Source organism: Ruditapes philippinarum, unplaced genomic scaffold (assembly GCF_026571515.1).
Source record: "Ruditapes philippinarum isolate M1 unplaced genomic scaffold, ASM2657151v2 ctg4403_1_1_1_1, whole genome shotgun sequence".
NCBI classification, from domain to species: Eukaryota; Metazoa; Mollusca; class Bivalvia; order Venerida; family Veneridae; genus Ruditapes; species Ruditapes philippinarum.
In genome coordinates this window covers 47,472-61,921 of record NW_026856160.1, presented here as the reverse complement: position 1 = coordinate 61,921, position 14,450 = coordinate 47,472, and the positions used below count along the sequence as shown (strand labels likewise).

The 14,450-nt window shown below is 30.8% G+C and overlaps 1 protein-coding gene across 1 annotated transcript in view; it reads left to right on the top strand.

Moving 5' to 3' along the window:
* Positions 1–14,450, top strand: part of LOC132745628 (centriolin-like) — a 63,365-nt gene that overhangs the window by 20,932 nt on the left and 27,983 nt on the right. Inside the window, exons 4-9 of the mRNA XM_060734577.1 lie at positions 4,571–4,843; positions 7,845–8,031; positions 8,255–8,448; positions 11,219–11,350; positions 11,870–12,086; positions 14,323–14,343. Of these exons, the coding sequence (XP_060590560.1) occupies positions 4,571–4,843; positions 7,845–8,031; positions 8,255–8,448; positions 11,219–11,350; positions 11,870–12,086; positions 14,323–14,343 (1,024 nt within the window). The remainder of the gene's footprint in view (positions 1–4,570; positions 4,844–7,844; positions 8,032–8,254; positions 8,449–11,218; positions 11,351–11,869; positions 12,087–14,322; positions 14,344–14,450) is intronic.

Here is a 14,450-nt window from a genome sequence, read left to right as displayed (position 1 = left end):
CCCTGAATAATCACATGGAACAATCTGGTCTATCCCAGAATGCTCAATGAGAAGATTGATCATGCATAGATTATAAGAGGGAACCACCTGGGGTGCCATTAGTTTTATCTGATCAGTGTGTTATATTCTGTGTGTGAAAACTTAGTGGATGCAGTATTTATTTATCTTAATTATAAGAAAGTATCAAGCATACATATTTTACACATTAATTGTACATAATGAATTATATATTAAAAGGACAATTAATAACTATTTATGTTTATTGTACACATAATTAATGGCAGAGTAAATTGTAATCTGAATGTATGTCACAGACTTGCTTAAGTTAGTAGAATATACTATTTTATATGGCATAAAAACATATATTAAAGATTAATAGCATTCTTATTTCAGTGTTGCTTACAGGCTGTCAAGAAGAAACTGCAGGAAAAATACTGATGCATTTAGAAACTAATAGACATAAACACTGGTTGTTTCTTTTTGTATAATTATAAGTTTTGCTCTTTTAACTATTCTTAAAATGGAGAAGATATCTAGTAACAATAATTATAAATAATAAAAAAAAAATATGAAAATAAAAAAAATAAAATTTTCAAGTCTTTCTGATCATCAGTTATTTGAATAATCTTTATCTTATTAATTATGATTAGTTACAATACCTTTATAGCCATTAATAAAAGGTATTATTTTGTATTTAACTTTTCCATGTTTTCACACTTAAATTTTTGTAATTGATTCCTCCCACAAAAATGGCTTCAGAAGATTAAAGTACAAATTTATTGAAAAGGAAGTTGGCCATTGACAATGTCCATACTAAAAATTGATTCCCTGGACCAAATCTCTCCTTTCCATGCTGTTGGACAATTGTTTGCTCTGACCATGGATTAAGAAATATCCATTGGCAATCTACAGTTGGGTTGTTATCTTAGTTTGCTTTAACTGTTGATTATTGCTTTTGATGCCCATAATAAGTTAAATCATGATTATGTCTTAACATTTTCCGAGATGAAATTTAGTTAAGTTCAATTATCCGAGGTCATTTCCAAGCTAAATATTGGCAAAGTGTTTCCAACAAATTTTACGTAAATTATCCAAGTTCTTTTCCGAGCAAAAAAATGACAAAGTTCTTATTTCCAAGCTTTTTCCGAGCAGATTTTTGGCAGAGTGTTTAATTCCGAGATAGTTTCCGAGGTTTTCTTTATTTCCAAGGATTTTTATACAAAAACCTTGGATAAAGTTTCCAAGGTTTTAAAAAAAACCTCGGAATTAAGAAAAAACCTTGTAAAACTGGCTTATTTCCAAGGTTTTTGAAGCAGTTTCCATGGTTTTTTTCATAAACCTCGGAAAATCTACACCCGGGATGGGTTTAACTCAGGTTCCCTGGTTCATGCCTGTAGTAATGAACAGAGAGGAAAGCTGACATTAACAGTGTCCGGTCAATGTGAAAAACTCTATAAAGAAATGTCAGAAATGTTTCTGAACCAATGAACACAGTTTAATTAAACTTGTGTTACTGATCATATAACTACAATTGATTGATTTTACCTGATAAATTATGAAGGCCCACTGTATAGCTATTCTATTTCCTTCATTAAACAAACATAATCATAGACTAGCTTCATTTTAAGTGCTTTCTCTCTGTGTATGCTGACTTTACAAGAATTTTTTTCTTTTCACAACAAAATCATTAAATTCTGACAGAAAATCAATTAGAAATCACAGCTTTATCAATACCCTCCATGATTTTGTAAACATTCTTTTATATGCTATATGAAATTTTGTTTAAACACTTACAGAGAGAGTGACACTTATTTATTCTGGTAGCAGTTTAAATGTAGATAATCTGTAGTAAGAATAGATAGTGACCCTTTAACATTGACCACTGTAATAGTTATAAATTTCTCTTGTATATTTTATTTAAAATGAAACCATTTACAGCTTTAACGTCAAGTAGTTAAAAGTACTTTTCAAGATGATTTAAGTAGCACTATATCATATTTGATTCGTTAATTTTTTTTTGTCTGGCTAAACATAAGGTTTAAGGCTTGTAAACAGATTAAAATTTCTATTAAAAACAAATTCTTGAACTGACTTGTACTGTGTTTAGCTTGTTTATTAAGCCAGTGATGTCTCTTCTGAAAAGTCATCCCAGCAGTTTAAACATATTTATTTAAGCTCGATTGCGAAACAAGTTCTTTCAACTTATTATTTACTTATGTGTCCGCTTTCTGGGACCAACGCATACTGGTATCAAATGAAGAAACATGGTGGTGACACGAGTATAACTTCAAACCCATGATCCCTGGGTTGAGAGGCAGACACTTTAATCACCAGGCCACCACTCCCCTTCAAAAGTCATCCCAGTACAAGCCAGTATGCAAATTAATTACAAGTTAAAATGTTGTGTGTACAGTATATTGAATTAATGAGCCACATCCTTTGTTGGACCCACCAATGTACTAGGACCCACCAATGAAATTCAGAAGCCTAATATGTACACCAATTTGTACTGAGTTGGAATCTTAGTCAATAAACATTTTACTTTGTGTGATAGGTTTGTACAAAGCAAGTTGATTAAGGATGATGGACACTAATTAATTTGGTAAATCTTGCCAAATTTGGGTAATCTGATATTTAACCAGAAACTGTTCCTTCAACTTTCCTGCAGCAGTTTTATAATGTTATCAATTATGTAACTGAATTTTTAGTACATTTTTAGTACATTTATGTAATGTGAAATGGTGTAATAACTTTCCTCTGTGAGGTCATTGTTTGAGAAAATACTAGTGTGGCTGTATGCATAATTTCAATGATCTTTAGACTCTGTAATCATTCAAGACAATTGACCTATATATTAGTTGACAATGTGAATCCTTTAACCCCTATGATTTTGAAATTTTTATTATTTGTTTACCTCTTTTACAAACTAATAAAGAGTTATCCATCAAACTTGTTTAAAGACTTTGTATAAATTTTGGAACAATTTTTAAAAAAATATTAGAAAAGTAAATTTATTAAAAGAATTTTGGTAAATATGAAATTCAACAAGAAAAACCTAAATGGTGTACATTTATTTGAAAGTATTGGGTATTTAATAATAAGTTTTAGTGATAATGTTTGGTAGGTTAAGATATTTAAATAAACTTAATTGATTTGTTAAGGTGAATAGAACCAAATAAATAACCTGTCAAGCTAGGGTTGGTATTTATGCAGAGTTGGTAAATAGTATTTTAGATTGGGCTTTCAAATGTGTAAAGTCGTAAAGAAAATAAAAACTTTTACGAATAATGCATGCTGTTGAAAAACCACTTGACGCAGCTTTGTTTGGCCATAGATAAGAGCTTTGAAATAAATATTTATAATAAAATATATATGTTTGTTCAAGATTTTTTTCAATTTAGAAAACCAATAAAGAAAAAAGAAAGACCTGATATTATGATTTTGCTGTATTGCAAAAAAATATTGATAAAAAAAAACATGAAATACTTGTAATGATATGGGCTTTTGCTGCCTGGATTAATATTTGAAAAATGCAATGAATTAATAATTATAATCTTCCCCAATGTGACAGATTGCATGTATTGGAAGTTGGTAATGATTTTAAAACTTTGGAATTTGCCCTTTGTGCATTGAATAGATTACAAGATTAAAATATTTCAGTTCAACAGGTAACATTAAGTAGATTCAGGTCAGACTAAACCAATGTGCACAAATGTGCAAGCGAAACTAACATTAACATAACCTCAACTAAGTCTCTCTTGCCATTATTATAGAGCTAAATCCGCCAAAGGTCCTATACTAGCAAAAGAGAACTCAGCAAATATGGGGTTTTCCATGCTAATCCCCTGGTACAAACAAACTTTTACTGTTATAGCTTCATGATGCACTAAGTAACCAGAGTCACAATTAATTAGTCAACCTGTTAAGCTTATTTTTGAAGCTGTAACTGTAAAAGTTTGTTTGTACCCGCAGATTAGCTTTGAAAACCATAAATATTCTTTATTTCGGATTGATTAAGTCTATTAATTATCTTGTGACCCCATGAAAATCAATCATCAGCAGTATGTTCTTTTTTTCATAGGTAGATGAAGAGCTCTTCCCTAGACATTGAAAAAAATAACATGGTATTTAAAAAAAATACATAAACAACTATTTTAATTCTAATTAGATTTTATAGCAGAAAACTGTATATCATTTATACCCATAGCTCAATCACAGTAGGAAGATATCAACTGCATGTTAGTGGAATATTTTTATGATTTTTTTAAAAATTCCAAAACCCCCTTTCCCCCAAAAAAACAACAACAACAAACAACAACAACACAACAACAACAAAAGATAGAATGGGGTAAATTTGAATTTAAAAAGAGGAAAAAGTGTGCTCTATTTGGGAATCAAACTGTTGAGTAATATTGTATGTCAAATATAGATCAAACCTGGAAACTACATTTTACCATCCCCAATATGAACAAATTGCACTTACCATAATTGAGCTAGCTCTGAAATTAGTAAAACATTGTAACATTTTTTCCTTGCAAATGTTCACATGTATTTTATGTTAATATTTCAGTATATAGAGAACCTGGATCGTTTAAAGCGAGTACAAGTTCTAATTCTCAGTAACAACATTATAGAGAGAATAGAGAAGCTTGATAAACTGTTAAAACTGAAGGAACTTGACCTCTCTAATAACTGTATCGTCAAGATTGAAGGCCTGGAAAACTTAACAAATCTACAGATCTTAAATTTGTCAGGAAATATTATTGAACATATACCTATATGGATGGGGAAGAGATTGAAGTCACTTCGGGCATTTCATATTGGCAGAAATAGGCTGGAATCGGTAAGTACATTTTCATTTTTTTTTTCAGCTGCAAGGTTGTGAATTTATCAGCTTGACTTTTGGAGAAAAGGAAGAGCTTTGTACTCATCTAGTTATTGGTGTTGGTGTCACTGTGACACTTTGGTTAAAGTTTTTGCATGCAGGTCGGTGTCTCAATAACTACTGACAGGAATGGGTTGAAACTTCACATTCTTGTTCTTTGATTATATAGCTGATGATGATGATGGACCCAGGTCCCATAACTCTGAGTTACCTTTTCACAAATAATGCCCCTTTCCTTACTGTCAGACACTGAGAATAGTCAAGTGCACTGTCATATGGACAGCTTTTGTTTTCAGCGTACAGCTGTATAAAATTATAATGAATTAAAAGCAAAAAAAAACACAAAAAAAGACACAATAATTTCTAGAGCCACAGTCAGGAGTAGCATAACCTGCTGTTAGATGATCAATAATATTTAATTAGTCCCCTACCGGTTTACCGGAGGGGACTTTAGGTTTACCCTCCGTCCGTCCGTCTGTCCGTCCGTCCGTCTGTCTGTCCGTCCGTCCGTCAGTCCGTCCGTCCACAAAACTGGATCCAACGATAACACAAAAAGTACTGAAAATATTTTAATGAAACTTGGTATATAGATAGATGGCAGTATGGAGATTATGCACGTCTTTTTCTTTTCTTCCTATGTTGAAAATTCTGGTTGCTATGGCAACAAATAGACTGAAAATATGGCAAATTTTACACATAACCTGGATCCCGCGATAACGCAAAAAGTACTGAATTTTTTTTTATGAAACTTGATATATGGATAGATCGCAGTATGGAGATTATGCACGTCTTTTTCTTTTTTTCCTATGCTGAAAATTCTGGTTGCTATGGCAACAAAAAGACTGAAAATATGGCAGATTTTACACATAACCTGGATCCAGTGATAACGCAAAAAGTATTGAAAATATTTTTATGAAACTTGACATATGGGTAGATGGCAGTATGGAAATTATGCACATCCTTTTCTTATCTTCCTGTGTTGAAAATTCTGGTTGCTATGGCAACAAATAGACTGAATTTTCAAGATTTCTGATTCTAGTTTTTAAGTTTTTTCACTATAAGTTCTTTATTTCTTAAGGTATTTTCTTCAAAATAAGTTGCTAGTCATCAACCACATCATATGTGACAAAGTTAACAACTCTAGCACAAAATTTATCAGAATTACCTCCCTTGAACTTAAAATTTTCATGAAAAAAAAACATTGTTTTTTTTAATAACTTCTTTTTTTCTGAACGTATCTACGTCAAACTTCATATAAATGTTTCTTATTATCACTCAACATTTGTGAGTGTTCAATACTCTAGCAAGAGTATTTCCAGAATTATGCCCCTTTTGAACTTAGACTTTTTTTTGAGAAATTGGTAATTTTTACTCCAACTACTTCAATCATGATAGAATTTTCTTCAAACTCCCTCATCATTATAATATGACAAGGTTTATAAATCTAGCATCCATATTTCCAGAATTATCTCCTCCTTAAACTTTTAATTTTTCCTATTTGTTCTTTTAACTTTCATTTACTTCAATTTCAAAATAAATATTCAATATTCATACCCAAACTCCTCACAGTGATTACCTCCCTTGACAGAATTGTAATCACTGCCTTCAAAGACGTCACATGATGATGAAAGTCACATGACGTAACGTCGAAATTCAAATGTAAATATCGACCGTTACAAAGAAAATCTAACGTTATTTTTCTCTTTCTGTTTTATTTTTAACTTTTAGTGCCTACGTTCGATATAGTTTATCAAAAAATTATCGAATGTATACAAAATAACGAAAAATAAATTCAAAAGCTAAAAAAAATAAAATATCAAGATATCGTCTCGGTAGAAAATAATCTCATATTTTTTAAATTATTTCTAAATATTCATATTATTTATTTATTTATTCACAAACATTGTTAAATAAATGAGAGAAAACTTATCTGATAGAAAAAAAGCAGTAGATAAAACAATTTTTGAAAAAATATAGTATATCAGAAATTCTGATATATTGGGACCTTGGTGGCAGAGATCTACGCCGAAGAATTAAGGGGAGATCACTGTGTGGAGATTGATTCATACCTTCATTACTAATTGTTCTTTGTTACACTCACATCATGTATGACATCGTTATCTTTTTTTTTTTTAAATTTTGCTTTTAAAATGTTATAATTTGATAACAGGGATGTTTAAAAAATAACTTTAGACTGTCCTTCAGTCCGTCTGTCTGTCTGTTCACTGTGATCACTTTTAAAGAACTTTTTCAACAAATTTACTTAAAATAGAAACATAAGTGAATGACCAATGGCCCTTCAGAATGTTGTTTGGGCTCTTACCGGTAGGGGACTTATGGATTGCTTGCAATACTATGATAATTGCTTGTTTCTAATAACTTACACCATTTATTTTCACCTGTGAATTGAATAATTACCGGTTATATGGTTGAGTTTAGTAAAGTTCTGATACCTATTAGAATACTGTAAGAAATGCATGAACAAAGAAAAAAGAAAAAGAAAAATGAAATATACATGTTTTCTGTTCACTTTGTATCTTCAAATCTGTACTGAATACTTTCATGAATGTAATAATTGGGATGTATCAATTTATTCAGGGAATAGACATAAACACATACAATGTTATCACATGATGGACATGTCATTTCTGGAAACATAGTCTCTGTTTGAGAATGATGGTAATCCATGTAGTGATGTATTTAATACATGATTCATCATTTATATTACTGATTACACCACTATCTTGATAGATATATTTCTAATTAACGATTCTAGTAATTAAATAACTGTTTTTCTAGTAAAAGACATACAAAGCCCTATTAACTGTTATGTTACTGTTAAAGCTTTTTTTTTTTAAAGTTTTTATCTGTTTAAATTTGTATTGCTTTTTACCCTGTTGTAAATTGAGTTTTAATAATGTGAAGGGAGGTAACTCAGATTAGAATTATTTACTTGTAGCTGAGTGAGTTAGCTAAACTGAAGCCACTACCAGATCTTACACAGCTGACTGTTGCTGAGAACCCACTGGCTGAGTTCAATCACTGTCGGCCATATTTGGTGTTCCATTTACGAACTCTAGAGGTAATTGATGGACAAGCAGTAACTGACAGAGAAAGGTCAGCAGCTAAAGATAGATTTGAACAAGGTATTCTTCAACTTATTTATTTTACCATTGCCTGTTTGTCTTTGCCTTGACTATACTATTGTGCACTATACCAGGATGTTGAATAATGGTTGTTTAACTTAATAATAACAAAGTTTGAACAAGTATACATTTTTTATTATTAGTTATACAAGTTGCTGACAGCATATATGGGAGAATATTGGCTATATAGAATAAAATGTTAAATTGAGAAATTTATTTATAGATGAGGTAGAACGACTAGAGAAACAGTTGGAAGGTGAGGAAGCCAAAAATCGTCGCCTGGAGGAGGAGCATAATAGATCTAAACAAGAACGTAGTCACATGTCAGCCACGGAAGATGATCTTAGAAAAAGGGAGAAAAATTACAGCTCACGTATTGAAGAGTTAGAGAGAGAACTGGAAACAAAAAATGATTTGGTATGTAAATTGTACAAGTCTTCATCTCTCTTTAGCAAGCAAATATTTGCATATAGGTTACACAAACTGTTATATTGGGTGAATCAAAATAAGGTGGAGAGTAAAAGTCAAAGAAAAATGAAAATTAAACTAGGGTTGTCCGTCCAGTTAGCTCAATAGGTTGAGCGTTGGAATTTGAATTGAATGATCCAGGTTTGATTCCCGGACAGCGCAGGTCACTTTCGTTGTAATTGATCATGAAATCCTTTCAATGGTCATTCACACTGTACCTTGCTTACAAAAAACTAGTACTGGTAAATTGCTCAGGAATGATGTGGTGGCAGAATTGTCCTCTAGTGAGTTCAAAATAGCTTACTCAGCTGTGTTCCGAAAAGTTAACTACCAACACCTCCTACATCATCACCACTAGGATGGGGTTAACTGTCTTCTAGTTTGGGTAAAATTAGACCTTCATCAGGACAAAATGATATAATCTATAACATCTCTCCATCAGCCAGATTTTTTCACATAGCTTATACAATCAAACTTGAAATATTGCAATGTTCTACCATCCAATTGGTAATTTGTACATATCTATTTGAGTCCCAAGGTTGGGAATATTTCAGTTTTGAAATGGAAAAGATAACTGTGACAACAATAAAGAATTTTGTCACCATTTTCCTAAAATAGAAACAACTAAATCAGGCATTTTTGGGGAAGTCTGGGTTTTGTGGCTGCCCGGGTTTTGCTGGTCCTTAACTAGTAGTGAGAAAATTTGTTTTTTTTTAATTTCAGGGATATTTTACACTCTTTATTTATGCACAATTTAGATGATTATCTTATGAGGATAATTTCCTTATTCTATAAGTTGAAACTGGTGTAGACCACAATCAGCTTAGCAAAGCCTGATCTTATCATGGTATACACCGTCCCTATTCAGTCTGTAATTATTTTAAAATATTCCCTAAAACCTAAAAATAATTAATGGTTTTGTACAGATTGAAAAATGGACAAATCCATTCAAGATATTTAGTGTGGTATCAAGCATTTAAATTTTTTTGTATAACATATAATTATATAAGTATCTTGCCTATTTCAAATAATCACAAAGTTGGCACATGCTGTACAATTTCTGATAGCCTCATTTTTAGAATTCAATGATTTTGATACTTAAATTCATAACATAATATTATTTTCTAGTCTCTCATTATAGACATTCACCATTCCTGACAATGATTTTGTCAAACTGTGATTTTCTAGAACCCATAATGAAATCATGCAGAAACTCTTAATTAAGAAAGTCTGAGGTTTTTTATATAAAATATTTTAAGGCCTAAATAAATAATAAATGAATAAATAGAATAATAAATAAATAAATAAATAAATAAATAAATAAATAAATAAATAAATAAATAAATAAATAAATAAATAAATAAATAAATAAAAATAAATGAATAAATATTTACTGCTATGTATACACTCTAATCTGAAATCAAGAGTGGCAAGAGAAAACACTTTTATTTATAGAGTTATTTCTGTTAATTTCCTTAACATTGTATAGATAAACTATAGACCTTTAAATAGCCCTTTTATCTGCTAAATTTTCAATTTCTAAAAGGGTTTTGAATTGTGTATTGATAAAACACAGTAGTAGCTATTTACCTAATCTCTGTAAACTTTTATCTTCGATTAGTGAAAACATTCTATGCAAATCACTTGACTTCTTGAATTTATGATAGTTTCTTAAAATACAAACACTCGAGAGTGTATAAATTTTGCCCCTTTAAGCTTTTAATGATATAATATTGGGTCTTTTTATAATATATTTGAGTAGTAAAATATATCCTAATGACAGCTCGATTACTGTGAACTGTTTGGACATATTTCAGCTACATTACCTTTGCCTTTTCATACACTTATGATAAAATGTTTGTGACTTTAGCACAGCAGAAATCTTTATCAGTAGGATTTAACAGATTAGTGAAATATTTTGAATGAGTTTTAATCTTAGGTAATTAGTGACAATGTTTATTGACAAATTTACTCAATATAGTGAAAGCAAAATGGAGTAAACCTGAAATATTTGTGGTTAATTATTTCTTGATTTATAGTATGTGTTTTTTCCATGGATAGTAAAGTGAAGAAAAGAAAGTCAGTATTTTTTTTTCATTCCTTAAGTGAAAGATAAAAACTTAATTTGCATGTAACACACCACTGCATTTTAACATTGAAGTGCTTTGTGCAGAAAAGTTTCAAGTGTGACATTCAATACTTAGGTCTGTACCCTTTTCAGGGTCATGGTCATATAAGTTATATGTTTGTCTTGTCATTCATTACAAGGATCTAGTCATATACCAGGGTCATCATTGTCCTATTGCAGCCTGCCTATTGTCAAAATTCTAACTTGTAACTATCAAAACACAATAATTATTCTGAAAATTCCACAAATTTACTGATGATGATGCTGCATTTAGGGATTACCTTAGGTTTTTGTTAGGTTTAAGGTTTGAGAAAGACTTATGGCATTTTCCATGCAAATCTCTTTTTTAACATATATTTTCTTAAAGGGTAACACCACTGTCTGTACTCACTTGACATTTTCATTTTATAGCATGATAGGGAATTCTTTCTTCTTGACAACAAAAACAACAACAACATTCAGTATATAGTAAATTCACACCTATGGCCAGAATATTTTTATTGATGTATCAAATTCTTAATTTAATACAACAAGTTTTATTTCAGTTACACAGTGGTTTGACAGTCATTTATATTACTTTCTGTTTTGCAGTTGAAAAAGAAGACATCGGAGTTAAACAAAGCTTGTGAGAAACATTACCAACTAGAACAAGATCTTGCTTTCCATAAGATTGACAGTAAATTTGACAGTTTAGGCCGGGGACCAGAACAGTCATATGATGATGTAAGTTCTATTTATAGAATGTTCAATTAGTGTGTGTCAGTTGCATACATAGGAATATCTGTTGTTGTGCTCCGTTGGTGGAAGTGTGAAACTTGCAGTTAATGACCTTGGAGTGTCATTTAGACATAAAACCAAACAACAACAACAGATGAATTTTAATGGGTGGTGAAAGATTTAAAAATGATTTTTTTTTCTCATCAACACATTTAAAAGATTTTGTAAATTGCATACTGTTTGTCTGTGACTGTTTGTCAGAATGTTTTACACTGATTATGTCTAATATTATAAGAAAAGTGCTTAGATTTTTAACAGACTGATTATTTCAATAAATTAGTCTTCAGATAATAAGGGGAGGTAAAATTGAAGTCACAGTTTACCTCTGTAATAAAGGAATTAATAAATATTGGACTAATAAGACTATTTTTGATAAACAATTATTAGAATGGTAATATTCAGATCAGAAAGTTTTTTAGATCAGTTACATTTTCATATTTTATATGTAAAAAAATATAATTTTAGACGGGGGATGATAGTGGTCTTCTAGGAGAAAGTCCATATATAGGGAAAGCTAGGTACAAGGCTAACAGATTAGCCGGTGAGTCAGATATACCCGGTGCATCACCAAACAGGGTACAGATCCACTCGGTACCTGGTCCGGTACGAGCAGACGTCAAGATGGAGATTAGTACTAAACTTGATCATGAGATTGCTGTTAAACAAGATAAAGTTAGCAAAGGTGAGTAACTCTACGTTGTTTTACATTAACTCATCAATGTTGGAGTTATCTCCTTGATATATGAGGTTACTAATTACGTAAGCATATACAATGAAACTATTTTAAATAGGATATAATTCTCTATTCAATTTTACAAGTTAACTTTTCAATATTGGTGTTATTTTTCATTTCTTAAATATTTAAGTTCAGGGAACTGCAGTGAATGTGTTCAATATTGCAATATTAAAAGTTACATTTCTATATATTTGGTACTTGTTTTTGTTCTCCAAAATTTGAAGTAAATCTTCCATGTTTGAAATAGCATTTAAGTTTTGGAATGACAGATAAATTTAAAAGTTTACTCCTCACAGTCAGGTGTAAAATTAAGTGTTTATTTTCATAATAAAGGGATATAAAATTTAAGAGTTTACTTCAGGTAAAATCTTAAATGTTTGCAGTTACAATTTAATACAGTCTGTTAGGAAAAAGTGAGAATTAACTATTTAATATCATGGAGATAACTCTTACCAATTGAAGTAACTTTATTTTTTTATTTTCAAAGTAATTTTTTGTAAGCTGCGGTGGTGTTTGGTTATAACTGCACAATGGTTTAATAACAAAACTTACTGTAACATGGCTGTTATTTGATTGTATACACTATATACAGTGGAGCCTTGCTAATCCGAACCCTTCTAATCCGGAATCCTTTCTTATCCGAACGAAGTGTCCGGTCCCGATTTTATTCGTTCTATTTTCAATTGTAAAAAAAACTTTCGGATCCGGAACCTGTCTACTCCGAATTCCGGACGATTTTTTCAATTTTTGTTCTTATTTTACTCTAAAATTTACCTCTCGGATCCGAACAGATTTTGCCAAATGTCACACCTTCATTCAAAATAACAAATAATCGCAGGTGTAAACATGCACCAAACTGATGTGTTATTTCACTTGATTAATTGGTGAAACGTATGATCTGCAAAGGTGTGAAAATTACACTTAGCTTGCCTTCATATCTTCTATAATTGCTTAATTGATTGTTTTTCGTTACCTTCAATAAATATTTTGATGTCATGCAATAAAAATATCTTTTAATCCTTTGTAATGGATTCAATGATACGTGATTAAGCAATGAAAATAAATAGAAACTGTCAGTTAATTCGGATAGTCGCTTAATCGGATAAGAGTAAACAACAATTGACAAATGCTGGTACGAATATTTAATTATGTCTCCGCCTCCTGTTTTACATCGTAGGTTAACTTACCCTTGAGGACATAATATTTTTTTTTCCTTATGTATTTATTTTCATTTCTTTATTTTTGTATTCACATGTATTAGAATGAACGATAAGAGACTGCAAAAATAAAATATCTAAATTGCAATTTCAAATGCATTCCCGTTTTCTTTCCCTAAACTATTTTGCAAATACATGTAACATGAAAAAACATGTAAAAGAACCTTCTCATTCGGAAACCTTTCTAATCCGGAAACCTTTCTAATCCGAACTTTTCTTCTGGTCCGGACGAGTTCGGATTAGACAGGTTCCACTGTAACAGTATTGGGATTGCACATCAGATAATAGTGGTGTAATGTTTGATAATTAAAAATATACATGTGGAAATTATATGTGATTATTGTGTACTGATATACCCAACATTGTGTATGAATAACAGTTTGGTGTCTTGTTTGTGTATCCCATTTGATATATACATGTATATGCATGTACGTTACATACTGTATGTGTCAATACACTGATTTTATTATAACTATTCACCTGTTGAGTAATGGATTTGCCCTGCTGTGAATTGGGAACAGTTCATTTAAAGTTTAAGGGATTTCAATAACAAAATACACAAAAAAGTGGACTACCAACAATATAGAGCCTGGTCAGACTTCACATTTTGCAGGCTGGCATGGCACTGTACTGATGGCAAGGGTTAATTACTTTTGGTTAAAGGCTTACTTCACATTTCTGATACTTTGTGATTCTATGAAGTGGTTTTAATATATTCCAAACATGATGATTGAGGATAGGGAAAAAAATAAGTTTTCCAGTTTGAGGAAAGGAAATACTCTGTGGTGCATTCACCAAAATTAGTGTCATATTATAACTATTGGCTATATTATCCTGTACTTCCTAAAATTAGCAAAAAGAGATTGATTATTGATTAATTTTAATATTATGTAAGTATCTAAATATATATATGTGTCTCAACACAACCATGGAAACACTTTATAGAATGTCAATAATTATTTCAGCAAGTTCAGGTGTAAAAGAAGGTAAATGGTTCACCAGGCTAACAATCCAGTAGAACAAAAAATAAATATATAAAAACATGTAACCAGTCTAAATATGACTAAATAAGGAATACTAGAAACCAGTCGTA